Source organism: Oreochromis aureus, linkage group 7 (genome assembly GCF_013358895.1).
Source record: "Oreochromis aureus strain Israel breed Guangdong linkage group 7, ZZ_aureus, whole genome shotgun sequence".
NCBI classification, from domain to species: domain Eukaryota; kingdom Metazoa; phylum Chordata; class Actinopteri; order Cichliformes; family Cichlidae; genus Oreochromis; species Oreochromis aureus.
This window is the reverse complement of record NC_052948.1, coordinates 45,107,509-45,135,403: the sequence shown is the minus strand read 5'-3', so window position 1 is coordinate 45,135,403 and position 27,895 is coordinate 45,107,509. Positions and strand designations below refer to the sequence as shown.

Below are 27,895 nucleotides of genomic sequence, written 5' to 3'. Positions count from 1 at the left end.
CCGTTAAATAAAATAGAGTTGCTTTAGTAATCGCAATATGACACATTTATTCTTTATCTTTACTTTTCACTTTTAAATCCATTTTTCCTACCTCTTCTGTCGGATTGCATACGTTAAAGTTCCTATGTATATGTATCGATTATTCTGCCATCTATTGGTAGCGTCTGTCTGCCTCGTAGCTGCTGCAGGATTGTTGTCATTTTCTGTGGCTAGCGTTGAGCGCTGGCTAGCCGCTGGATTTTTCTCTCCAACATACTCTGATCCAGCAGGTGGGTTCCAGTTTGTGTCATTACACCTGTATGAAGCGAGGCTCTTTAAGTTAGTCAACGAAAGCTTTTAGTCGTAAAATTAGCAGCTAGCAGTCAATATTGAGTGTTGCCGGGCGCAGCTAAAAGTTGAAAACAAATGTCAGCTAACAGCTAGCTGCATTCTTAATAAGTTAGCTCACTTAAAGCTAGCTACATAGTCTTCTGCTGTAGCTGAAAACGAAACTCTTTTCCACTTTAGACTGGCAAACAAATACAAACGTTTACTACTTATAACGTATTTCTACAAATGTCTGGTTTGTGAGGAGGAAGGCTAGACTGGTTTGCTTTCAGTGTAAACATAGTACCGGACAAAAAATGTCCATGTTAGGTCATCTTTTCACGACGGTCCCTCACAGACGAGCTGCGGACGTTTACTCCAAAGTTGGAGAGGGTGTCGATCACATTTTTAAAAACTCAGTTCACGTAAAATTTTCCATTTTGCACCTTTGTGATGTAAGGAAATGCCACGCTAACATGGCCCTGTTCCAGCTGCTGTGAACAGGACTCGACATGTCAGCTCTCCCTTTCTTTCAAAATTCTGCAAATAAAGCCGGTTTTAAGGAAGAGAGCAGGTCGTAGGTTCACTGACATCATGATGATGTCTTTAATGGGCCGCTGTCTGTGCACTGCAACAGCTGTCAACCGCTGTCTGGCTTCAGATAATCTCATTAAAGGTGGAGCCACAAAAATATGCAGCACCCTGACTGGTTGTAGCTGTTTTATTTTAAAAGTGTAGCTGAAATTTTCATTATAATTAAGCTGAAATGAACAGAAGACGCGTGGTTAGCCGTTTATGCAAAAATGCTAATGCTAGAAGCTGGATCTGTATTTGTTCTTTACAGTTCATGCGATAAATAATAAAAAAAATAATTTTACTCATATCTCAGCTGACTGGAGTCAGAATAGGAGTTAATCTCATGGAGCCTGAGTGATGTCTATATTTTACATTGTGTTTTTTATAAAGCAGCGAATGAAGTTTTGATCCTTGGTTGAAGGTCAGCCAAATGCAGCAAATACAACATAAAATGCAATATATTCATATGGCTAACATAAAAAAGGATTATAAATGTGCAGTCATAAAAACATTTGTTTGGACAGCTTTAATTTGGAGTTGAAAGAAGCTCACAGAAACTGTCCAGTTTCCTTCCTGGCTTAAAATGGGCTTTTGCAGTTAGACCACGTAGATGAGCGTGATTCGTCAAGATAAAGTTGCAATTCTGTGCATTTTCCTGTCATTTCTGACAATTTAATGATCAAAAATATATTTGAAGTTTAATTTACAGATGTGTAGACTGTTGAGGGTGTACCACATCTCTTACCTCTGGGGATATGTGCCACAAACCTCATTTAAAGTGCCGAAAAATTTATTTTTTTAATCATTGTCCTTGTGATTTTTCTCTGGCCAAAACCTCTTTGGTATTAGTCAGAGAATGGCTTATATTCAGATGAAACCTTGAGATAAAATATTGCTGCTAACAACAACAGGGACTAATTAATCATCATCACCTAATATGTAGCAGTCCGGGAATCCATCAGCTAATTTTTCCCTCTGGAGACAATGGTCAATATTTCTGGGCCAGAGATATCTGAGACGAGACTTCCTGTTTTGATGATTTCAAGATGCACACCAACAAATGAGTTCCCTATTTTGGTATCCTAGCAGATCTTTTGTTTTTAACCTGAATGCAGACACAGACTGCTCAAAGACAAACCCAAAAAGCTTCATAAAAAGTTGTCTCTTCTATACTTTGTGCCTGAAACCTTTGGACAGCACTATACTATACCTGTGTGTGCTTGTTACCCAGGATGTTAGGATGGAGTGTGGCCCAGTTCTGCCGGACAGCCTGGTGTTGGAGATCTTTCTGCGTCTGCCCCATGATGCTGTGCTGAGAGCTGGTCTGACCTGCCGACAGTGGCTGGCTGTTTCCAGAGATGAGTTCCTGTGGAGGGAGCTGTTCTACAGCTACTACCGCATCCCCCGCTCGGTACCCCGGCACCCTGGTAAATATCTTTATTATTTATTTGTTTCTGAGAAGAATTTAGTTACTGCTGAAACTTTCTCTCATTACTTCCAAAACCTGTCTGTGTGCAGCGGCTGTGTCGTGGTACAGGGAGTTCAAGCGTCTGTTTGACTGCATCCCCTGTGTGGAGGTTCAAACTCTGAGAGAGCACACTGACCAAGTCCTTCACCTGGCTTTCTCTCATCGGGGTCACCGCTTCTCCTCCTGCTCAAAAGACTGTACTGTTAAGGTAAGATATACTGTTGAGGTTCCGTGTTGTTTATGGAGGACTAGGCCAGCGGCCCCCAACCTTTTTTGCGCCACGGACCGGTTTATGCCCGACAATATTTTCACGGACCGGCAATGAGGTGTCGCGGATGAATACAACAAAATAAAACTAGTGCGGTACCGAAAAAAAAGAAGATTTATTCATAACACACGTGAAAAGACCCAGGAAAACCGAGTTAACGATAAAAACGATAACAAAATAACGTTGAAAACCGATAAAAACCCTGAAAACCATACATTTCACACCTGAGCCTCAACTCTCGCGGCCCGGTACCAAACGACTCACGGACCGGTACCGGTCCGAGGCCCGGGGGTTGGGGACCGCTGGACTAGGCGACACTTTTATGCAATTTGGGGTATTTTACTCATCTGAATAAATGTTATTCTGGTCACTTTTTTGGCACTGACTGTGTCAGGAAGCAGAAGAGCTATGAAAAGCAACCGATCAGTTTTTAAATATTGAAAACAGCATGCCAAACATCTTAGTTTCAACCAGATTTACCTGAGTAGACTACCATGTTAAGAATTAGCACAGCAAGTAACTTTAATGCAGACTGCACACGTGTGCATTTCAGAGATGGTGTCTTCGAGGCGGTGCTGTTTCTACATTGCACTAAAGCTTTGCATATCACCTCCTGTGTTCACCTTGTTGGGATGTGTTCACCAGTTTGTGATGCTTTGACTGTGACTCTGTTAAGTCTGTTCAAGCAGAACTTACTCAACTCGTGTGGAGTATTGGGGACTTGGAGCAATTGGACAATGAAGATTTGTGTTACATCATGTTCTTGTTTTATGACTGCAAGTCAAAATTCTGGTGACCAGTTTTAAAGTCGCTCTGGTTGGTTCTTTAGTACCTGGGGGGCTTCAGAAGTGGCAACTTTCAAAAACAGTGCAAACAGATTACAAAGTATGTGAAAAATGTCTGACTTCCTGTGGGGGTATCTTGCTGTCCAAATGCATAGTGAGTATTACTCCAGGCTATAAAGTGCAAAGTATGCAGCAGTGCTCATGAAAATTAGTGGATGACCAATGGCATGACCCAGGCACTCAATACCATCACGCATATAAAAAAAGCACACTGGTGAGAGGAAAAATAGAAGTGTATTGGAGAATTAACTAACACAGAATGTTTGTGTCTTGATGCATGCTCAATCATTCAGCGCTTCCCACTGAAACACTTCATCCAGATGAACAGAGTCAACTTTCTGGGACAAAATATTTATAAATTTTGGGGAAAATACTGTTCGTAGAGTCGTGATTAATTAGACAAAAAAATTATAAATATGTTGGTATTTATTCATTTGTGTAACAGCAATCAGTCTCATGTGTGACTACAGTGGTGCAAGGAAAATGACGAGTAGTGTCAAAAAGTTTAAATGCTCTAACAAGTTTTTATAGAAATGATGATGCTGAAAGCCTGCATAGGCCATTTTTTTTTTTTTTATTTCTCAGAGAATATAACCAAGAATAGACGAGGGACTTGCTAAAAATTCAGTCCTGTGAGCCGAACTGATAGTGGCGTTGGTTTCTCTAAAGTCTTATCAATATCCATCTCTGCACATTCTCTCATGTCTTCTCTCTTCCTGTGTGCAGCTGTGGGACACTGAGCGGCCAGATGGTAATATCTCCTTGGTGCACAGCTCCAGCATGCGGCAGTTTAACTGGGGCTACACCCAGTTCTCCCAGTTCAACGCTGATGACAGCCTGCTGCTCGTCTCGGGTGTCTACCTGGGACCACACCACTCGTCATCAGGAGAAATCGCTGTCATCAGTCTAGGTAGGAACCATGAAATACTCTAACTATGAGGTTATGCTCGGGGTTATACATTGTTCATGAATGTGTTCTCTGTGACGCTCTCCCCATTTGATGCATTGCTACAGAAAATTACACGCTCTTGTCACGGGTCAGGAACAAGCCCTATGATGTCTTTGGCTGCTGGCTGAATGAGACCCACCTGATATCTGGAAACCTGCACTGGATAGGCAACATGACATCCTGCTCTGTGCTCTGGCTCAATAAAGCCTTCCAGGTGAGACCCTAGACTGTAGCCTTGATATTATTATAAAAACTGACATGCAGTTGTCATAAAGCAGGAAATGAGCAATATGTGTGGGCGAGTGGAAAATGTGTGTTTTCCCTGATTTAACCTATTTTCACTGTCAACATGTGAGTCTAACTAGAGTGTGTTTGCACGGGTAGAAAGCAACTAATTGTAAGATACGTTCGAGATCATGAAAACTTTATGCCCTCAAAGACAGCTTACATTAGTCTAGGAAATTAAAAACATATACACGGTTAAATGATAATAAAACAAACACATAAAACCACTAAACTGTAAAAACTGATCAATTGATTGTAGACTAAGGCCATGTCATAATGAACGGTATGCAGTTCTGAACATGTGGGTTTTCAGACGTGATTCATAAATAGAGAGTTTATGGTCCGGAGATCCGGTGTAGGCATATTCCAAAGTTTTGGGGCAAAGCAGCTAAAGGCTCAGGTTATAAAGGACGTTGAAAGTGAGGAGGAGGATCTAGAAAACAGGATCTTGTGTGTTATCAGGCAGGTGCTTACATGACCGTGAGGGGAAAAACCTCCCAACAGCTAAGTAAACAAAGATTGCATCCACACATTAGTAGAAAGGTGGTGTTATTTTTCAGTATCAAAGACTGTTTGTGAGGTATTAACCCATATTGTTTCTTTCAATAACTCTGAGAAATTTGGTTTATTTTCTTTTTTCCAAAGCAGCAGGCTGTAAACATGTTTATTTCTATTTTATTTTAACATGCCAGTGCTCTGTGGGTTTGCTCTTGTTTTGGAGCAAGCCTCAGTGGCCAGCGGAGGAACTGCAGCTCCTGCAGTGGCTTCATTTTTCAGGCCCAGATGTTGCTGCTTGAGTGAGACTAAGTGGCAATACGTGGCACTTTTTTGTGGTTTGCATTAGGTCACAGACTCACACATGTCTAAAATATTGCATATATTGAGCGAATAAGATAAAACCAAGCAGCTCATGTGCAGTGGTGGGTTTCCAGGGGAAAAACAAAAAATAAATGTTCCTTTCCTGCAACAGGATATCGAATCGGAGAATGTCAACGTGGTCAAGCGCCTTTTCAAGATCCAGAACATCAACGCCAGCACCATTCGCACGGTGATGGTGGCCCACTGTCGGCGTCACGATAACCCGGACTTGCTGTTGGACTATGAGGCTCAGTCTCAGGCCCGAAGACAGAAGGGGCAGCAGCAGCAGCACCACCAGCCTCTCCTCTTTGACCTGGCGACGTCCGGCAGCGAGGAAGAAGAGGAGCAAGAAGAGGAGGAAGAGTGCCAGAGGGGAGCGAGAGGTCATGGCCTCCCCAGTCCTCGTCTCCCTCAGCCGACCATGTCGGGACTGGAGCACGTTATACATGTAAAAAATCTGTTTGACTTTTGGTTTTGGTTTTTTAGCTTTTTCATTTTTTTTTTATTCAATTTCTTTTTTTGCACTTTCCTTCTTCCTCCTAGAGCCGAAAAAACGTGGGGCAGAAGGAGCTGGAGATCGAGACCCAGGTGGCTCAGTTGATGGGCAGAGCCTACACAAAGCCCCCTGACCCCAGCCTCTCTGAGCCGTCCGAGTCCGGGGAGGAAGACAAAACGTACTTACTCTTCACCACCGGCAGCCTTACATACTCTCCTCACCAGATAGGTAACAAAGTTATTCAGAAATGCTGCGATATTTTCTCAGAATTGTGGCGGCCCTCTCTCACCTGGAAGCTCCTTTTTCACTTTCCAGGCATTAAGCGAATCAGGCCTGAACAGATGACCACTTCGGGTCCTGTTCTCGGCGAAGAGCGAAGTTCAGATGAGTTTTTTGATTCCCTGGACCATGTTATTGATATCCACGGTCACATCATTGGCATGGGCCTTTCTCCAGACCACAGGTGATAAAATGAGAAAAATTTGAGCTAATTTTAAGCTGTATCCTGTATCAGCTTTAAAGATTAACATCACTTCTCCTCTGTCATTGGTCAGATACCTGTATGTTAATAGCCGGGCTTGGCCAGCTGGATGCGTGATCTCAGACCCCATGTCTCCGCCCCCTATTGCCGAGGAGATCGACCTGCACGTGATTGACCTGAAGAGTTTGAGAGAGGAGAGAAGAAGCCTGCGCGCTCATCGAGCTTTCACACCCAACGACGAGTGCTTCTTCATCTTCCTGGACGTCAGCAGAGACTTTGTTGCCAGGTGTGTTTGTTATTTTATCCCTCAGACACAGAGGTTTTTAAAACTCGCAGCCACTCTCCACTGGGCAACAGAAAGGGAAGCGATACTGCAGTGTCGGTAAATGTGCTCATCATTTCACTGCTCAGTATATAAGAAATTCCCTTTTTTTGTTCTGGCTCAGTGCGTCACAGTGTGTCAGTTGTACATGACGTTATTTCTAGTAACAGGGGTGTGCCAGTATTTAAAACGGTAATCAGACCGCTTGTTTGAATGAAGACGCTGCTTTCGGATGTTGAGGTTTTCAAAGTTTACACTCAGGACATGTCAGTCGTGAGCGTGAGCAAAACGAAAATAATGAAGCAGAAACAAAATCTTTCCTCGAAACTGAGAAGAATCTGTTCAGTATGATGGGTGCTGTCATGAAGAGATTTTCCACTTACTGTCCATATTATTCCCCCACTACATATATAAAAACAAATATTTCCCATGGCATGTGAAGATTTTTGTTGAGAGTGACAAGGATAGAGGGACAGCTCGGATTGAGCTGGTTTGGATATGTACAGAGGAGGGATGGTGGGAATAACGGACAGTAGATGTTGAAGAGTTGCCAGGCAGGAGGAAAAGAGGTAGACCAAAGAGGAGGTTCATAGATGCAGTGAAGTGACACCCAATATCACTGTCAGACAAAATGTAGATCCACAGCGGATATATCAAGTTTGATTTGCCTCAGATTTCTCACCAGATAGAAACCCACAACTGAGACTCGGTTGGTGTCTCCTCCTAGTCTCAAACTGGTGATCTTTTGCATTTTAGGCAAATACCATACCGCATACTATACCATACTTCACAATACTATAGCAGGTTTTTTTGGAAAGCACTTGAAACCAACCACATGGACCAAAGTGGTGTACAGAAGAATAAATGAAAGATTAAAAAAAACCCAGTAGATAAACACAAATGAAATAAATAAGACATTAAACACGATGAAAACAATAAAATAAAGATGAAATAAATCAAATAAAATGTGTTCATAGATAAATATTAATAATCATATGCTGTTGTTTAAATGTGTTTGTGGGCTGTGATCGTATGTTTATGTCTAAATAACTTAAATTCTTAACTGGTTTATTAGAAATATGTATAACAGTTTTGTTAAACTCACTATTCACTTTGTATTTGATTGAAACATTGACGAGGTAAAACCACTGCGTAACCACACACAGCTGCAGCTTCACAGCTGACTGTCTTGATTTATTTCAAAGTAAAGTAAACATATTTGTGTTTGTCAGTTTTAATCGATATTTACTGCAGTTGTTTACACACTAAATCAAACGCTTGGTAACTGCTCTGACTTACCCTCCAATCTCCCACCTGTAGTGGAGCCGAGGACAAGCACGGCTACATCTGGGACCGTCACTACAACATCTGTCTGGCGCGTCTGGCACACGACGACGTGGTGAATTCGGTGGCGTTCAGCCCTGCCGACCAGGAGCTGCTGCTGTCCGCCAGCGACGACTCCACCATCAAGGTGTGGCGTTCGCCGCGAATGATCCGCCTCGCGCAGGCCTCCGCCCGGCCGCCCAGACCACGCAGCCTCCTGCCGTCCTGGCTGAGCCGCAGCAAGAACTCCTGCATCAACGGAAAACCATGAGTCAGGCTGGAAAACACTTGAAGCGGGGAGGGGGAAGCATGGTGAGGAAAGTCTGATCTTTTCCCTCTGTGGTATGAATATATACACACTCCATGTATGTGTACAGCGTGGGCACAGTCTGTTGTTTTCGCTTGAGCTCACGGTGTTGTGACCTAAAGCGGTGACTGATTCAGCTGACAGGAAACGATAGCAGGCTCAGACACAAGGGGGCGCTGTTGTGCCAGCAGAACTGACTGCAGACAGAAATGATATGCAACGTTAACACAGGTAGAGATGTAGAGAGTGTAGAGCTGACACCTAAACACGGATGCCCAAAAACTGCTTCCCTGAAAGATGATTGTTCTCCTTTTTTTTTTTTTTTTTTTTTTTTTTTTTTTTTTTTTTTTTTTTCTTGTCTTTAAAAAAATCTGTAAAGTGGCGTCTGAACAGTCTGGACTCCTGGATGTGACGTACACATGTATACAAAGGTCCTCCTTTAGGGCAAAGTGCAACTGAGAATAAGCTGTTTGTTTTCCTATCAGTGGCTGTATCCAATTGACGTCTCGAGTTAAAAGTTCCTCATAAACTCTTTTCTCAAAGATTTTATAAAAGAGTATAAAACGAAAAGGGAAAAGGAGTTTCAGCTGCATTTAATGTGGTCTGCTTTTTTTTGTTTGTTTGTTTTGTTTGTTTGTTTGTTTTTTTTGTCCATGCCCGGGAAATGATCCATCACTATTCTATTAAATGTAGAATTACTGCGCAGTTTAATATAAGAGGAACCGCTGGCTGTGAAGAAGAGTTGTTTGTGTAGCTGAGTGTTTATTGGATCTGTATAATATAAAAATGTATTTAAACCCTTTTCATTCATTAGCATCACAACGCTGCACCCTTTATTTTGCAGAATTTAATTAATTAATTTTGCTTTTCTTATTTAGCAACATATTTTGTCCCCCCTCTGGAGAAGGAAACTTTACAAGTAGAGCCTTTTTAGTCAAGTTACCTAGATGTCAAATTCATTTTATGCTGTGGGCCACTTTAATCTGAAGAGAACCAGACCAGTAAAAACATTTAAGTAAACATTTAATCCCCGACATTCAACACTACATGATCGTTTTTCTACATGATAAATGTGTAAAATTGCAGAAAAAGTGGTAGCACATTGCCCAGACTGTCCTGTATTTAGAAAACGTAAAGGTTTTGTTAATTACTCTCTTTTGTTAAACTGTGGACCCACTGTTTTTAAAAAAAAAATGACATTTCTATAGTTGATAGTGTCAAAACAGGAATCTGTTACTTAACTGCTTTGGTGTGGTATGAATGGGCATGGGGGAGGTCTGTGTGAGTTGAAAAAGCTGCAAAACTTATGAAAATACAGTTAAAAGTTAAAAATCTATGCACTAAATGTTTTCCAAAGCCGTCCATTGAAGTCTTTGCCGGGCCCATTATGGTCCCCAGGCCTTATGTTTGACACCCCGACCTCGAGCTCCAATTGGTCCTGTGGATTTTAAAAGAAAGCCGCCATTCTCCAGTTTGTCCACAGACTGCTGAACAGTGCTGTAGTGTATAAATAATTAATGTTTCCCTTAAGGATTGGAAGGCGGTGTTAATACCCAGTCTTTATTTTAAGGTGGCACACATGTAACTTTTAATATCACAAATTTTTTTTTTGTTTTTAAATATTAATATGCTGTAATAAAGATATTCAGTGGATTGGCAGTTTATGTTGTAACTTACATTGTGCACCAGTGCCACAGACTTTTACCCAAAGCAATAATGGAGTTTCATGGACCTTTCAGGTTGCACAAGTCGCGCCTATTACTTGAAATTAAATTCAGTTTAGCAAGGCTTAAAAATACTTTGTCTAATATTATTAGTCTTTGTTTGGTAAAGACAAGAAACAATAGATTAAAAACACTTCCACAGAAACAGACAGAAAGTATAAAGGACTGAAGACTCATTTTGAATGCCTGGTCAGATTGTGTTGAAATGTCTGTTGGTATTTACATCATACTTTAAGTCCCCTTTGAGGTGCTTTTACTGGTAAACACAAAGCAAAACAAAAAGTAACGCATGACTACAGCTACAGTTTAACCAGCACAAGGGTACTTTACTGGCTTATTTACATTTCCACGCAGATGCCTGTTTAAAGAGGACGTGACTGATTTTAAAACATGACTTTAATTATGATTGGGCGACTGTTTCACTTGTTGACTTTTCAGAATCCCCTGTGAATCCGACACTTGAACAAGCGGGTTTCATTAACCTGAACAGTGTTTTTGTTTTGTTTTTTCATGTTTTTGAACTTGTTTAAAAAGTCACAAACTTTCTCCTTTTTTCCCTGAGCTCCCCTTTTACTTCCTCTTCATCACGCTGTCATGGTTTGCCAATGTTTGCTTCCTCATGATCATTTTTTTCCAGCTTGTGTTCTTTTTAAAAGCTCCACTTTAATAAAGCGCATGCCCTGCAAGTCCAGAAAACTGAACATGTGTCAGACTGATATTCTTTTCTGCGTGTTGCTTTCTTGTGCAGTTTTTGATTAAAGGTTTTGAAAAGAGAGCCCGATGCATGCCTAGCCTTATTGTTATTGTCTGTTTGCAAGTATTTGTCAGTTAGTGAAGTTTAGAAATCGACCCTGAGCGCCCAGGTGATGCGGTTTGAGTCTTCTCCAGAATCATTCGCACTCCTCCGCAGTCAAATCTAAAAATAGACACATACTACACAGGCATATTTTTAGCTTCTGTGTGCATTAAATTTTCCATCAAAATGTCACTGTTGCTTACTAATAGTCATGTAGGGAGAAAAAGTACATTCCTGGTAACCTTTGTTTCTGTTTTTGACATATTTGGACATTTTATTTTTGATACAGCGCCTACAGATAACGATGATACATGTGAACCACACAGCAGGGAAATTTAGCTTTTTTTTTTATTTTTTAAAGTAATTCATTAAATAATTTTATCCTGTGCATCTGAACTTTTATTGCCCACCTTGGCAGAAAGCACTGGGCTTCTTGCACATTAGCTACAAGAGCTGCGTCATGGCCTGAAGCTCCCGGCGCACAGCTCTTGTTCTGATGTAAATGCCGCAGGAGGTTTGGAGTTATGCAGCTAGTGAGTCAGCAGAAAGTTGGTGACTTTTCTGTGATTTTTGCACCTCAGTCCTCAGCAGACCATTGCTCTTTGACTTTGCGTGGTCTGCCACCTCATGGTTGAGTTGCTGTGGTTCCTAAATGCTTCCACTTTGACTATAAGTGGTGTTACTGCAATTGCGGAGTATCTACGAGGGAAGAAATTGTACTGACTCGTTGCAATAGTAGCATCCTGTTAGAGCATCACCCGTTTTTACACAGCTAGGATCCTACGTATATCAGACAAGAACCAGAAAGAGCCCAGTAGCTGGTCTGCTCACTTCCAGATGCTGACAGAAGAGGATGTTGTTGCCATCAAATTCAAAATGAGCTCATATTTTTCATGCAACAGTAAAATGTCTGTTTAAACATTTAATATTTTTTATGCTCTATTATGAATTTAAAAAATGAGTTAATGAGATTTACAAAGTCACCACATTCTGTTTTTATTTAAATTTCACACAACGTTGCAGAGTTTTCAGAATTAAGTTTGTATATTTAGATATTTGACAGAAAAGAGTTTGGTTTGACACACCTGCTTGTGCGGGCGACATTTGGGTGTTTTGATTAAACTGAAATGAATCTGAACTATGTGTAGGTGATTTTCTTCAGCGTGGCGACTTTAAATGTTTTAGAGATGTAGTCTAAACTACAACAGCTTCTAGTTCCGTGGATTTTAAGTTGTGATAAGGTAAGGGGATTTACTTTTGTACGGTTTCAGTTTTGTGTCATTTGTTTAGCACTCACTCTTGGTCACCATCTACGAAATGATACACGATAACTCTGGGACATGGGTGAGAACAAAAGCATCAACCAAAGTGTATCAGTTACAGCTGTGTGTGTAGGTTAGTGGATCGACAATTACCGGCAATAACTCATTTCAGTTATATGGGGACTTGAAAAAAATACAAATAGGTCAAAACATGGCACAGCTGCACTTGTTGTGATATCATCTGGTGACCTCACAGTGTCTGACTTTGAACATTAGATAAGAAAGTGCGTCACCATCTAAATACTTGAGAATCTAACCCCGGGGCTTTCAGAAGATTTTCATTCCTCGCATAGTCATCAATCACACGTGCGCCGTCCCTCTGGCAGGTTCTTTCCAACCACATTTATATCAACCATGATGAGGCATTTCCACAGCCTCAGTGAAGACCATCACTGGCATGTATAATGAGTCAATTTGTGTTCTTTTTATACTAGTGGGGTTTCATTTTTGGTAAACATGTTTTGTGTGGTGAAGCTGACATGACTGACCTGAAACCTAAAAAGAGGCTGAAACATGGTTTAAATGGAATGGTTAAAATAAAGGGGTTACCGCTTTGAGTTCACTTGAATTGCAGTTCTGCTTTTATTTGTAATTCAGCACACTGACATGCTACACATTAACACAGTCAACATTTTCAGTTTTCACCACTGTCAGCCTGAGGTACAAAGGCATTGCTGAGGCTGCTGGGAAGCAGTGGTCTTAAATTTCATAATCCAAGTGAAACATTTCACTCATTCTTAGGAATTTGTTGGCTTGAGCTCAGTACCTTCAGATCTACAAGGTCTGAGTGAAAGAGGTTGTTATTAAACTGTCATACACTTACATTGGAAACTCTTTGGACCTCTATTAGAGCTTCACAGAAGTCAAAGGTGCAACAATAATACAGCTGTGCACACTGCTTCTGCTGATTTGGGCATTCACCAAAGCAGGTTTTGTGTTTCTTTGCAAGGCAGGAAGGCCACAATATGTTTGGCTAAAGAGGCTACTCAAACTTGGTTTTATGTTCCTACTCTGCCCTAAAATGAAAAAAGTTCACACATTTCCCATCATTTAAATCGCCTCCTTGACGACAGAATGGGTTGACGAGCACTTTGGATATCAAACCTTTTATATGTGAAATAGCTGGAGTTCCCCTAGAACAACGTGAAGCAAGGATAAACAGGTACACCACATCTATATTCACAACAAACACAGCTATGTTTCTTTGCTTTCGACTGCGGCGTGGTGCTTGTGTTTTTTTTTTCTCTTTAGCGCCCTTGCTAGTTTGCATCATCTGTTTGTTTTAGGAGAAGGCATCAGAGTTTTACATAAAAGGAATCACCTGTAGTGTTATTCCTGTGTGTGTGTGGGGGGGGGATTTTCACATTCACACGTGGTTATTTTAGAAAAAAAAAAAACAAATGTAAGAAAATATGTGGTTAAAAGAAACTTTTTTTTAAAAGTGTTTTACAAGATATTTTTGACTTAAAGCTATTTGTGGTGCTTACACCTTTGTGCCTACATTTCACATGTTGCTACATCCAGCAATTATTAATTTTTAATAATCAATTAATCCAGTTTAGGTTAAAACAGGATTAAAAAACAAAAAGTCTTAAAAAAGAAGACAAAAATAAAACAAGGAAATATTCAGTATTTTTATGCTTTAAATGAACTTTTAATTAAATCAAATAAAATTTTGTGAAATTTTATCTTAAATGACACACACACACACTCACAAATCACAGTCTAAACAAAGAGAAAAATGGTTAAATTAATAATGTACCTACGGTCAAATGGTACTTTAGCATCCCTTAAAACACTTTATAAATAATCACCAGTCATCAAAGTCATGAAAGATTCAAAACTAACTTTATATGATTGAGTACAGTATGAGTACAACTGATCAGGCATTATAGTTAGCAGTAGCACTGACATAATACAATAAAGTGTGTACATATATAGATTTATATATTTATTTATATAATTGCCTCTCTGTGTAACACTAGATGTTTCAGGATTATTTAGTTATACAGTACTATGGGATTATTTGAAACAGGCTACATATTTTATCATTGTCTTATCCTCTTTAGATTCATTTAAAATTTTATATAAAATGTTTACCAGATCGAGCCGTTTAAGTGACAAGTGCACGCACCACGGGCTCATCAACACTAGTTTTTATAAGCTAGTATTTTTCATTCCTGTCCATCAGCGCTTGTTTGGTTTTCATTGGTTGTCGTTTTCCTCTACTGCATGAGAGCTAACAGTGGCTAAAACTAAACACAAGTATGCGCCTTTAAAACGAAAATATTTTATTAGAACTAGTTAACTTTAATTATCTCGAGCCATAAATAAATAGTAACTAGAAATAATCCTCACAGTGGTGGGAAAAACAACACACACACACACACACTCCCACAAAGCTAAAGAAGGTGTATTATATCTATTATGATATTAGGCTGCTTATAATATATGAAATAATTATCATCTACAAGATGCAATACAGATATAAGGTGGGTAACATCAGGATAACAGATGACTTCAGACCCTTTTTTCCTCAGAGAGCTCTTCTCAGCTCCCACCGCTGATTCACTGATTCACTGCAGATGGATCCTCGGAATGAGTGCAGATGTCACATCGCACGCCCTCAAGGTGTAATGACATCCTAATGATGCTTTTAATGTGATAATATATAAATATAGAGTCCTATATGATAATAACATTGTATTTTCGTCATATATATATATATAATTAATATTATTATTATTATTACTACTACTGTTATTATTAATAGTATTATTACAATTCGTAATTATTCGGTTTAGATTTTTGTTTTTGTATTGAAAAAAAAAACAAAAAAACAAAGCAAAACAAAACAAAGAGTGTTTTTTGGTGTTACTTCCACAGTACACCCTTATAAGCCTGTCAGGTCTACAATGGCTTTAATGAAAATGGTATCATCTCTGAGGTAAGGGCTCTTTCCGGCCAGTTTGGCCAGCGGGCAGAAGAGTGGGCAGCCACTGGCGATGTTCATCTCACTGATCGGCCGCTGGAAGGACGAGGAGCTGACGTCCGGTCGGAAAGCATCGATGATGTGCTCCCTGTTGTTCTGATCCAGGAGCATCAGAGTCACCTGGAGGGGAAGAAGAAGAGAAGAGGAGTTCGTTTCGTGCCGTTCATCGAGAGTTTCGTGCTTCAACGGATCAAAACGGTTCCCCACCTTCTGACTGAACGGCCACTTCAGCAGGGCGTCGCACCTTCCCCTCATGACGACGAAAAACAGTGAAAGGTGCGTTCCCCGTCCCGTCCCGTCGCCATTCAAATACAACCTTAGACACATTTTGTAGCCATATTTGCTGGAGTAAAAAGCTGCGTGGAAAAACCAAAAAAAGAAGGGTCAGAAATGGAAACAGAGCCTAAAACAGCTTCATGTGAAATCAGCAGAGCCATGCACGCTCCCTGAAGAACAACAAGGGTGTAGCGGCGTGGAATTCCCCCCGTCTACACGCCAGAAGATAATGTCATGTGAACTGTATGACCTCAAAACAAAACAGAAAAATCCCTCTCACCTAAAAGCATACCACACGTGTACAACCGTGATCTTTTTCCATCCTACCTGGTGAGAACATCGCAGGCGCTCGACCAGCCACGGCATCCTGCCTTCGGCGCGAGAAGTCGGAGATTTTCCAGACGAATATTCCGTCGTAGGTGCAGAACTGGAGTTCGCGCACCAGCTGTTCGGTCTCAGACAGCTGCAAGTCTCTCATGGTCAGCGTCCTCTCCAGCTGTCGGACTTTGTTAGACAGATTTTCGATCTTCTCTTGGTCTAAGCGGTGTTGGTGTGCGAACGCTTCCATTGTAACAGAACTGCGCTCCACCTCCCGGTTCAGGACGCACACAATGTTTTCTAAAGCGTTCACCTGTTGGCAAAAAAAATAAGTAAATAACAAATCATTATTTTCTCATTTCACAAAATGAACAGAGTGGTTACAAGCGGCATCAAATCTGTTGAGACTCACTTTTTTTTCCAGGTCAACAGACTGCACGGAGGTCGTGGGCCCGGCTCCCTCATTAGGATCCCTGTACAGGCCCACGCCGGAGTCCTCCTGCCACTCCCCGGCACCACAGCCCTCTGAGTGAGCCCGAGTCGCTGACAGCACCAGAGGGAGCAGCAGACGCAAGTGCTCCATAGTATTGTTGACCTCGTGGTCACAGAGCTTCCCGTTCTCTACCTGATACAGAAACACGGGAGAGCTCGTCTAAGTTTTATTGCGACAAAGGTCAAACCAGTTAGTTTTAATCCCAGGCGAGTGCTTGGGCTGTGGTGTCCAGTTTGTGCCTTAAGTAGGACAAATTTACTACTGCTGTGATTGCACTCTGAAAAGGTTCAGACTCATCAAACCAGCCGGTTGAAAAAGGATTCAGTGTGTTAATATAAAAGATTTTGACTCCTAAGACTGATTTTACATCTCTCAGACAGCTTGGGAATGACTCTGTGTCCCCCAGGATGAGCTGGAAGAGCGGGCTGGGGTGAGTGAAGTCTGGGCTTCTCTGCGCAGACCGCTGCCCCGCCAACCCAAACCCGGATAAGTGGTTTCAGTAATCACATATCAGTGTGCTGCCATCTGTAACTGGCAATTTTTAAATCCAGATGAGTAGAAATATCTTTTTTAAATAAACTGTCTTTGGATCGACTGATCACTACTCCTGTGAACCAAATGTGTGATGGGACTGATTTGTGTTCACCTCCTCCACTTATAAATAATGTGTGTGTATATATATCTATATCTATATATAGATATAGATATATATAGATACATTTATATACACATGGTAGAGGACCCAAGCTTGAAGGATAGACCGCCCGCAGGGGCGAGCTGGGAATTTTTTATATATTTTTAAACAGGTTTCACTTTTGAGTATTTACATGCAGTTTCTTTTGTTCTGTTGGCTCAATGAAAGTAAACCCAATTTAGATAAAGCTTAAAATTGCTCTAAGCATGTGTCTGGAGGCCTTTTAAGATGCCTGCTGAGTAGTGCTGATTGCTTCGAGAAGAACTGAGAAAACAGCCTTATCTAACCTTTTAGAGGGCTTCCCGGCAGCATGAGCAAACACCTCCTTAACTGCCACGATGGTTTGATTCAAAGGCTCCTAAGCTCTCATTGGTGCTTGGGTGTAATATCATATCACATCACATTTGCCAAACTGAGCTCAGCCAACTTTAAACTACTGACAAAAGCACAGAGCGCGAAATATCTCATGTGAAAGGGTCACATGACTAACCTCAGGGAACACATTAGGAAGAAGGAAATGAGAAAATGCATTTAATAGCATTGAATCTGCTCTGCAATGAGACTAATTTATCCAATGACCCCCACCGAAATCTTTTCTGTGTGCAACATATTCTAGCTTTCACGAGATAACTCACATCTATCTGTGCTCCAAATACAAAGCAGCTGGTGGGAGATGATTAGTTTAGTGGAAACTCCCTGGCTCTTTTGGAAGTTAAACCTCTAACAGTGGTTTTAGACTTCTTTGTTAAATCTACGCTTCTGAAACCCTATAATCAGTATAACTACACATAACTACACAGCCTGCACAGGTATAAATACTGGAAACAGCATGTGCTGCTTACGTAGGCTACATCATACGCTCTACACAGATTCACTGCATACATCAGGCACAAAGCAGGCACTCATTATATCTTATGTTAAAGGGAAAACAAAACAGTAAAAACACCAAACAGTGATGCTGTGACTTTAGCCAGGCCAGCTCCTTCATCTGATTCCAACTTCATAATTTACTTACAACAGCAAAAGTATAAGCCACATTACTACCTTACTGTAAGGTACTTACATTTAGACTCCTTTTTAAACCACAAATAAGCACCAAACTACTACAACGCAATGACAAAAATGAGTTTGATCACACTGAGAGGTGATTATGTAACTGCACCTACCATAGACTTGCAGCCCACTTCACTGAATGGACACGTGCTCTTTGACTTGGCGCAAGACTTCACATGATCATTGAACTGAAAGGCAGAATGAACAAAGAGAAAAGACCATTTATAAACAGTGCATCAACAGGAAAGTGGAAGTGAAGGACTCCTAGTCAAAAAGAAACTTATAAGGAGACTTTGGGGAGTACTGACCTAAAACCACTTAGATTACATTGAAGGTAACAGTGCTAACCTTTTCTCTTGGTATCTTCTTTTTTCCACAGTCCTTGCATTGCATGGGAAACTTCAGACAGATCTCATCATGGGCCTGAAATGCATCGTAAAGCAGAACGTCACTTTGTGTCCATTAATGCCAACAAAGAAGAAGAAAAACAAAAAACAGCGTATTTTAGTGTAGTCTCTTTATGTCCCACCTTTATCTCTTTGAAGTTGAAGGTCATCTTGCAGTATTTGCAGTTGAGAGTTCTTGCCTCGCATTCTCTCTCATTGTGTCTGTCCTTCTCCGTGAGAAGGATAAGGGTTTGGCAGCCCTCGCACAGTATCCGCTCGAATTCACAGCGACCTTCGTGCTGAGCCTAAAAATATTAGACATTTTTTATTCGTTATTATTATCGAACTTCCTGTTTGTTATGTGTAAAGCAGGTTTTCAGCATCGTGAAAGAGCAAACTGACAGTTGGGGAAAACCCTTCCCAATCACTGATAAATAACCGCTTTTCAGGAAGTGTTTAAATGAAGGTGTAGTGCTGTGGTACAGGGTGTATTCCTTAGCTTCTATGTGGAAAAACAGGTGGTTTTTTGTTTTGTTTTATTCTTTAAAAAAAAAAAAAAAAAATACACCTCCAACTGACAAAAAAAGTGAAAGTAAAAACATAATACACTGATCTGAGTATGAAAGAGATAAATACAGTTCTATGATTGTGCACACGATTATGATCAAGATTATTTTGATATTTAGTTGTTTTTCATTGCAACCCCCATTAAAATATGCACTTTTCTTACTTTCGAATGACATGCTAAGCAAACGAAATTTAAACAAAAAGCGAGCTCCACAAACATCTGATAGAAAAAAAAGGATGAAAATGTACCATAGAAATAGAATTATAATGAAGAGAAGTACAAAAATAAAAAAGTGGAAGTAGAATAATTAAAGAAATATATTTAAAGCTGTGTATTCGCCATTTAAAAATACCGGGAATCACACAGGCGGGGTGGAGCTTAAGGTGGGGTTAATCGACAGGGAAGTTGCCGTCTTTCAGAATGACTACCAAAGGCACGCTGCAGACCCAGAAGCAGAAGCTCAGGTATGTTAGCCTGTTTTTCGCTTTGACTGCTGACTTTCCAGACTTGCTACGCTCAAAAATCTTGAACCGGATCGCGTCAATAAACATGACTCACATTTAGAAGATTCCTAATCTCATCCCTGACCTCGACACAACACTCCAACGCCTTGATGTGACTATTTTTTTCCCAGCTTCAGAAGGCCTCGCTATGGGTGTGTGCGGCTAGCAATTTGTAGCTTTTTCCACACAGTGACAGTGACTAAGATACCAGACCAAAAGTATTTGCGAAGTGGGTGTATCACACAGCATAATAATAGTTTGTGAAGCAACAATAAGAGGTTGGCAGGTTTTGATCTTTTGGTGCCTTCTTTTTTTTTTTTTTAATAAGAGGAAGATTCATCTGCATGCTATTGCTTGGGATCCCATTTCCAATCCATGCAAATCCCACACATTAGCCTAGTGGTTTCATTTAAACATCATCATCTTAACATTTCCCAGGTGAAAAACACACATGCGCGCGCACATACATGCACACACGCACACTCACAAAATTGATGTAGATTAGGTCACACTGGTACGCTTAGTTAAAACCACAAACAGACAAGAATTGTTGTAAACATCCTTTTCACAGCGTTAGCATCATGGTGCCATCTGCTTACTACACAAACTAAGTAGCTCATCTAAAACTGATGCTTACATTAGAAACACAGCTGCAGACAGACACACACACAAGGCTCAGTCGCACACACACACTAACCAGCTTTATTTACTTCACGTGTCTTTCATACAGTTTTACAAACTGCAGTCTGTGTTCAATGAAATCTGGGTTTCTGCTAAACTGAATGAATACAAGCAGTTTCCTTAACAGCTCTATGGTTAATGGTCAGTAACCCAGTCACGCTAAGCTCAACAGGGTTGTTCCATTCTGGTACTTTCCACTGAGCTTTTGTTGATAAATGAGGAGAGGCTGGGACTTTCCAGCTGCCTGTTAAGTTTCACTTCCTGTTTGCAGCGACGCAGCACATAGCGTACAGAACGTGCTGTGAAAGCTGAGGTTTCTTCAGGGAACACAGTGACCCGGGAACGCAGATTATAGGTCAGATTAACCTCTCATGTAGATTAATAAATACTGACAAGGCTCTTTTTTGGTAGCGTAAACCTACACCCAGGTAAAAGGCAGCAATGCCCATGCCACAGGAGAAGACAGATTTCATACTTTACCTCATACTCTTTAATAGATCCAGTCCAGTTACAGCCCTGGTTCAAACACCTGGCTGGCAGGCTTGCTATTTCTCGGCCTGCTGCATTGTCTGGGAAAGCCTGTGAGGTGGGGGGTGGGGGGAAGGGCAAAAACAAAGAGATCAGTGAACTCATAAAGCCTTCAATGTTCCCTCAGTCTTAAAAGAAAGCAGACAAGAGTAGGATGCATTGTGTGGTTAGGGAAACCCCCACCAGATTGCAGTCATATTTTTTCCTCTAAAGGGCAGTAACACATTGCATGCTGACTACTCCTAGCATAACAAAGATGGTGGGTTTGAAACCTAACCTGAATAAATATAAAGGCTTACCTCACTGCTGTTTAGAATGGAAATGGGTTCCTCGTATATCTCCTCTTGACGGCAGGCTTCACATGGCTTTGGGCCAGAACTACCAAACAAGACAGGTTTGTGACTTTACTGTAAAAGCAGCTGCTCGACGCCAACAGTCAGCAACAATTTCCTGCTGATCCAAAACTGGAGCAACTGCTGACCAGTGTGGATTACACCTCGAGCAGATGAACATTTAATCAATGCAAGGGCAATGAAAAGAAGCTTGTAAGCATCATATCAGTGGGACAAGAAAAAAAAAAAAAAGAATAATAAAAAAAATTGCTTTAGCAAGTTTGAAGGCGATTAAACAAATAACCAAAACACACACACAAGCATAAACAAAGAGCACGTGTGTGTGCGCGTCACATCACATGGTGAATTTATAACGTACATGATCTGGTTATTTTGAAACAAATAAAAGCACTCAGACAAATCACATGCGAAATCCACACATTTCACAAGCACTTGTGGTACTGTTGTGTAAATGTTTGGGGAATTAACAAAGAGTCTGGCGGTTTTAAAAAAATTAAATGGTAAAATTCCACATTTTCTGTCACATTTTGTTTAATTATACTTTCATGAAACATTAGATAACACATAACAGAAATGGACATCAACTAGAAATTAATTAATGTATCCATGTATGTATCTGTAACGAATACACATCACAAATACTCGTTACAAATACGTTGGTGTGTCACCTCTTTGTACTTGTAGTGAATATTCATTACAAATCCAGTGTTTTTCCTCATGTATTATTTTTCGTTAATATTCATTACGATTACTCTGTAATGAATTTGAATACATAAGGCAATGAAAACACTGTATTGGGTATTCATTACAAATACACCTCATGCATTAACAATTCACCAGTGTGTGCATGACTCAGAAAGGAGGTTTTAGAAAGAAGACTTTAGAATGAATCAGCAACACCACATCCTTGTGATTCACAGACATCAGTATTACAGGTCCATCATGTGGGGCATGAGTCTGCATTAATAACTGATCTTGTCTGGACAAAACTCCCAGAGTTGAGGAAAGATGAGGAAAGGATGTGCTGAAGCATCTCCAGTAAGATAGGAAACATTAGGTGCGGGGTAAGCAGTTTGGTCTAAGGACCTCCAGTCTACCTGGTGAGCTGCTTGAAGCAGTGTACACAGAAGCGGTGGCCGCACTGAGCCTGGACAGGTTTCCTGAGGACCTGGAGACATTGCTGACATTTATATTTATTTTCCATGGGCACTGACAGGACACTGAGGGGAATCCCTGGTAAAGAGTTGGGACAGTCCAAAGAAATACGGGCCATTCTTCTCCATCAATCTGCTGCTATATCCTGTTAATGAGAACACAGAGAAACAGCTGTCAACTAACTAGACAGGAACTAACTGCACAGATGGAATCTAAACTACCCAGAAACTCAAACTAGCAGCGAATTATCTACTGGCAAGCTTAACTATTTAAAAGATCACCATGAGAATCTGTGTGACCCTCGAGGAAATATTTGTCCATGCTACTGTGTAAGTCTTGGCACAGCCAGCAATGCCACACAAAAAAAGAAAAGCATGGTAATAATATTCAAAAATATGGAAAACCCTGCTTAACACTGCAACGGCTGCAACAAGATCAGCAAGTCAAATGACTTGAAGACATAGGTACTCTTTCTTTTTGAGTTACCAGAAAAAGTCTTGTGATTGGTGGGATAAACATAACTGTGGGAGAAGCAGCATCAGGATATACAACCTAATCTATTTAAACACGTATCTAAACCAGTTTGAAAAAAAAAATCCCCTGCAAATTTTCTTTGTATGTCCAGCTTACAAATAGCTGAGTAACTTTGAAATGTAGAACTTGGTTTTGTTGTACAGCATTTCCAGATAATAATCAGATAAGCATCTTTCTACTGAGAAATACCAGCAAAATAGTTCTCACTTTCTGATGCTTGAGTAAATACGGTGTGAAATGCAAACGCAGCATTTACACGAGCTTTGCTGTTATCTTTAGTACTTCACAGAAAAAATGATGATGCCAGGCAAAAGACAGCATAGCTTTTCTTCCCATGTGTATTTTGAGTCTTTCCTTTAAATACTTTTCCTGCAATGTTGTCAACATTTCTCACCCTCCACAAATAGTTTCTGTTACCTTTGTTTCAGTTTCAAGCTTGCTTTAAAGTGTTAACACTAAAAGATCACTTAAGTCACGGTTTCTTACAGGAATGATACTTATAGGGGTGCTGGCCACAGCTCCACCATGTGCTCAACTTGAGGAAGTTTAACTAAGTAATAGCGGGTACTGAAGGTTTGCGCAGTGATACACAGTGGCGTAAATTAAAGGACGAGAAAGACAGACCATTTTTAAAATCGTTTTAACATTAGCTACTTAAGTCAAATTTACCATTAACCGTGTTTGTGCTCATATCATCCTGTATGTTCTTTAAAGTTTAATGCATACAGAGTGGTGTATAGTTATAATATTTATACGACCTCTTTGTTAAAATGCTAGGATGCTGTATAAAATGTAAAAAAATTTGCAAATCAGTTCATCTGTATATTGATGAAAATGGCACAAAGAAAATATATCAAATACTGAAATTGAGATTTTAAATGAATTGATGTCTCCAACATGTACAAAGGGAAGAGCAAAGGTTTACATTACTTCTTATTAATTTATAAGCATTCAGGGATCGAAAAGAATCACTGAGTCGTTTTCTCACGCACTTATTATTTTGGTTTTACGATGCAGAAAATGTTTGTTATGTGTTGCATCCCACTGCTCTTTGCAGAATGTGGCTCAACTTGTGTGGAGAAAAAGCTGTTTGGATAGCAGCATGTGTCACTCCAAAATCTACATGTCATTCAGCATTAATGGTGACTTCGCTGGTGTGCACATCACTCAAGCCACGATCACTAATACAAACGACTACACGTATAAGCTAGATGGTACCGTTTTGGTCTTTTAACCTACAGGAGGCTCCATCCATAAATCCATCTATCCATTTCTGAACTGGGCAGTTTTCCACTTTGATGTTTCTGTATCTTGTTTCTATGTTAAACTTTCTAAAAAATAAAGTAATTATGCATAATTTGCAATTTGTGACAGCAGCAACAACAAACTGGATTCATCATTTGTTTCTGCAAGTATTTCTGAGACCGTGCAGCAATTTCCTGAGCTCCCCTGGACTGTTTTCATTTTTTAAAAGCAGATAATGAAATTCACTAATTCTTTTGAAGTTATGCTTAAATTTTCCCAAGGAGTCTCTCTCAGAGTTCTCAGTTCCTCTGCATCTTTACTTCTAAAAGACTAAGACCCAATTACACTGCTGCCTGTTTTCCAATTACCCCAATCAGATGTTTGATGCTTCACCAGATTACACAATTTGTGTCTTGACTTTTTCAAACCATGTTGCTGGCATCAAATTCACAATCAGCTCAACTTTAAAACAAAACTAAATTCTGATGTTCAACATGTAATATCTTTGCATTTTAAAATATAATGTCCAGCAACAATTTCTTTCCAAATAGGGCTCTAAATGTACTCAATATCTGGGCTTTACATGAATTCAATTTTTAACTTAAAGCCCCTTTTTGAATATATATTCTACAAGTGGAAAAGGTTTGCCAGCACTCTCTCTCCATATATATATATATATTATATTATTTTATACCTGGTTAAGTTAAGGCACCAAATTTAGGAAACTCTCATGGTCTTTGGTTAAATTACCTCCTTTAACTGTGTTCAGTATGTCTTAGAAATTATCAAGAGTTCTACTCTGGCAATCAGAAGATGGTAAACATATTTTTTACATTTACACTTAAACAATATCTTCCCTCACTAATTCTAACTGTTTAAAATCATTCTCCCATTAAAGTACTTTATGGTAGGAAATCATTTCAGATTGAAATATGTGAAGAAAAAAGTGAATAAAGAAAATGCCCAACTGGCAGAAAACTCACCCCACCTGGTTCATAGACACCAGACTATTATGCACTGTCTGCTTCCTAATCACTTATCACTGCCAGTAATCATCTGGCACAGTTCACGTCACGGTTCCTACAATTGTCTACCTCAGACTAAAAGTATAGCATGTAGTGCCAGTTATTTCACCCACTGCATAAAGAACAGCACCAGGGCTTCTTTTGTCCTTGCAAATATCCCTTCTGTCACAGATTTCTGTAAATGTTTATTCTGTTGGTATTATGCAATTTATATATATGTATATATAAAAAATTCCCTTATGAAAAAAATGTGTGGGGAATGTTTAGTGTTTGTTTTTCCCATAACCAGCAGATGACAACTCTTACTGATATATTTCCACACACCCACTGCATGTGTAAGTGGGTTTTACAGGTGTATAAATTATATATAATACATGCCTGCATGTCAAAGAAAACTGCAAAGAATGTGGACAAAGTGCACCTTTGCATGTCACAACTTGAAAATATGGTTGTTTGAGGTTGTGGTGTTTGTAGGGTTAAGGTAACACAATATGTTGCCAGTCTGGTAAAACTGTGTGCAAAAGGCACCCGGCTTAACAGTGCTGTCTCACCATTCAACCATTTATGTTCTTATGTCAAAGCACATCCTAAAGTGAACAGAACAACACCCATAAAGTAAATGTTAATGTTTAACTAAATGTGAATGATGTATGCAATTCCAACAAAACAGCTCAGCTTTTTCCCCACAAAGAAATAAAGTGGTAAATTCCAAATTGTGTCTACAAAACAGCACAAGTCCTGATGGTCACGAGTTTTCAATGAACTTTCTGCTGACATGGTCTCCAAGCAGAACATATCTGAATCATGTTTTCAGTGGATTTTTCCTTAGACCAATTTAGATCCTTTTCAAACAAAGCGACTAACTTTCATGGGGGGAAGTAAGACCACACAGAAAGTGGATGTTGAATCAAAAGATATATGCGAGGAAAGCCCCTGTTTTAATTTCGGTGGGAGTATTAACAGTGAAACTGGAAATAGTTAACAATCCAACTCCAATACATCACTCAATAAATAAATAAATAAACATAATATAAGTAAATCCAAGTACACATAGCTCAAAAAAAAATTAAGAAGCTTTGTGTCCTTCCTACAAACTCGTCTACAAGAATTTAAGTTAGAAACTTTTATGATTTTTTACTTCATTCAGTTAGATGAATCACACTACAGCCAAGGTGAGCTTACTGTCTAAAGATCCAGCTTTTAGAGTGGAACATTTCATTTCATTTTTATTTGAACTGTGCTTCACACAGATTTAACCTCTAAACTGTTACTTAAATCTTAGAAGTTTCTAACAAAATGAAATTCTTTGGCATAAATCTAGATTCCTAAACGTTTATTTTTAGAGTTTTACTTATCTCACCCTGAATTAGAACACATACGATATTAGAACACATACATATGATTTGAATACACTGTTAATAATTTCATATTAAGGCAGGAAATGCTGCTTTTCTTTGGAAGCTCTTTCCTCCTATGTGTATTTATTTGAAAGCAATTCATTTCTGCCACTCACCCCTTTCACATTAAACCATGAGTAACTTGTCTGTTACTGGTATTGCGTAAGAAGTTCAAGCCTAACTTCATTCTTACAAAACTTAACTGAAAGGATAAGGCTGTGAGCGAAAAGACGTGTAAGCTCGTGTTTAGATGTGTCCATAGAAACTTCTGTCAAAGGTTGTAATTACAACATCCATTCAGAGCAATCACTGGATCGCGTGGAAACTAGTCATCTTTGTCAGAGAAATAGACAATGAAACACTGTGCATTGAAATAACAGAAAAAAGAAGTGAAGTTATATAAAGGTAACACACACGAGGCCTACGTACAGCTAAACCTTGCAAAGTGACCTTTGTCATGTACAGCAGCACAAACTTTTCTGTGAAACGAACAACACAACCAGCAACAACGAAATAAAGCAACAACAACAAAAAAAAAAGAGTACAAAATTCAGTCTCAACATTTCAACTTCTGTCTCAGACAAATAACCACAGCTGCTCTTTAAAGCTACACCCAGCGTTGCTCAAAGCCTAAAAAACATCCTCTTCCTGGGGAGACTCGTCCTCTGAGCTCGCCATGTTATTGCCCTGCGTGTTCACGATGAACTTACTGCAAGTTCAGTGTGAAAATGCAGGGTGCCTCAGACCCTTTCTCATACAAAAGCCAAAACCTGAATGTTTACTCACCGAGTTCGCAAAGACTGTCAGCGGATCTTACAGTCGTCACCACCACTGACACAGTATTTCACCTCGTAACTTAGCTACACCCTTAACCACGTAAGCACTGGAAGCTATATAAAAACAGCAGAGAGTAGCAGAGAGCTTCCAGAGAGCTTAGCCACTGTAATGTGGGCTGTTTTGCATCTATTTTACTGGATTAGCTCCTGTAATTATTTTAAGTATTATTTTAGAGTTTGGGCTAGTGCTTTTTTTTAAAGCAACCGTAGACTTTGGCACGTAAAATACACTTTAATTATTTTAATGAGCACCTGCGAAACTTCAAACAGCTAAAATTAAAGTGTGTTTGGTGTTAGGACTTGTACATTCAACTACTCAGATAGCTAACTGCTAGTGAGTTATAGGAAGGGATTCACAGCATGCAAACTGACTAACCTTGGCGTCTGGCCTGTGTTTCTCAACGAGGGGAAAACTCAACTTAATCACTAAAAGAGAAGGAGAACTCGCCCTTTATCATAATTTACGGGTGTGTCACTAAGCGCACTTGGTTTTAAGCTGCTGCTAGCGAGGGCGCAGTAACGGCTGGGTTTT

The 27,895-nt window shown here is 39.9% G+C and overlaps 2 protein-coding genes across 4 annotated transcripts; one reads left to right on the top strand and one right to left on the bottom strand.

The window, feature by feature from the left end:
* The first annotated feature begins 136 nt into the window (after nucleotides 1-136).
* On the top strand, nucleotides 137-10,983 carry fbxw5 (F-box and WD repeat domain containing 5). The gene is made up of 10 exons (XM_031754473.2): nucleotides 137-269; nucleotides 2,114-2,309; nucleotides 2,401-2,558; nucleotides 4,190-4,373; nucleotides 4,478-4,626; nucleotides 5,668-6,003; nucleotides 6,099-6,279; nucleotides 6,367-6,514; nucleotides 6,606-6,818; nucleotides 8,175-10,983. The coding sequence occupies exons 2-10, from the start codon at nucleotides 2,123-2,125 to the stop codon at nucleotides 8,446-8,448; spliced, it is 1,830 nt and encodes a 609-aa protein (XP_031610333.1). The 5' UTR covers nucleotides 137-269; nucleotides 2,114-2,122; the 3' UTR covers nucleotides 8,449-10,983.
* Nucleotides 10,984-12,884: 1,901 nt separating this feature from the next.
* traf2b (Tnf receptor-associated factor 2b) lies at nucleotides 12,885-27,875 on the bottom strand. Of its 3 annotated transcripts, none has more exons than XM_031754475.2 (11): nucleotides 27,740-27,875; nucleotides 22,269-22,471; nucleotides 21,118-21,196; nucleotides 20,771-20,869; nucleotides 18,682-18,843; nucleotides 18,501-18,575; nucleotides 18,266-18,340; nucleotides 16,325-16,537; nucleotides 15,922-16,225; nucleotides 15,526-15,674; nucleotides 15,220-15,438 (listed from the first exon to the last, which is right to left on the bottom strand). In XM_031754475.2, exons 2-11 carry the CDS (start codon nucleotides 22,442-22,444, stop codon nucleotides 15,220-15,222), a joined length of 1,551 nt encoding a protein of 516 aa, XP_031610335.1. In that variant the 5' UTR covers nucleotides 22,445-22,471; nucleotides 27,740-27,875. The 3 variants fall into 3 exon arrangements, with proteins under 3 accessions (XP_039471380.1, XP_031610335.1, XP_031610334.1); XM_031754474.2 differs by lacking the exon at nucleotides 27,740-27,875 and adding an exon at nucleotides 27,314-27,440; XM_039615446.1 differs by lacking the exon at nucleotides 27,740-27,875 and having other exon boundaries at nucleotides 12,885-15,438; nucleotides 22,269-22,444.
* Between the last annotated feature and the right edge of the window lie 20 nt (nucleotides 27,876-27,895).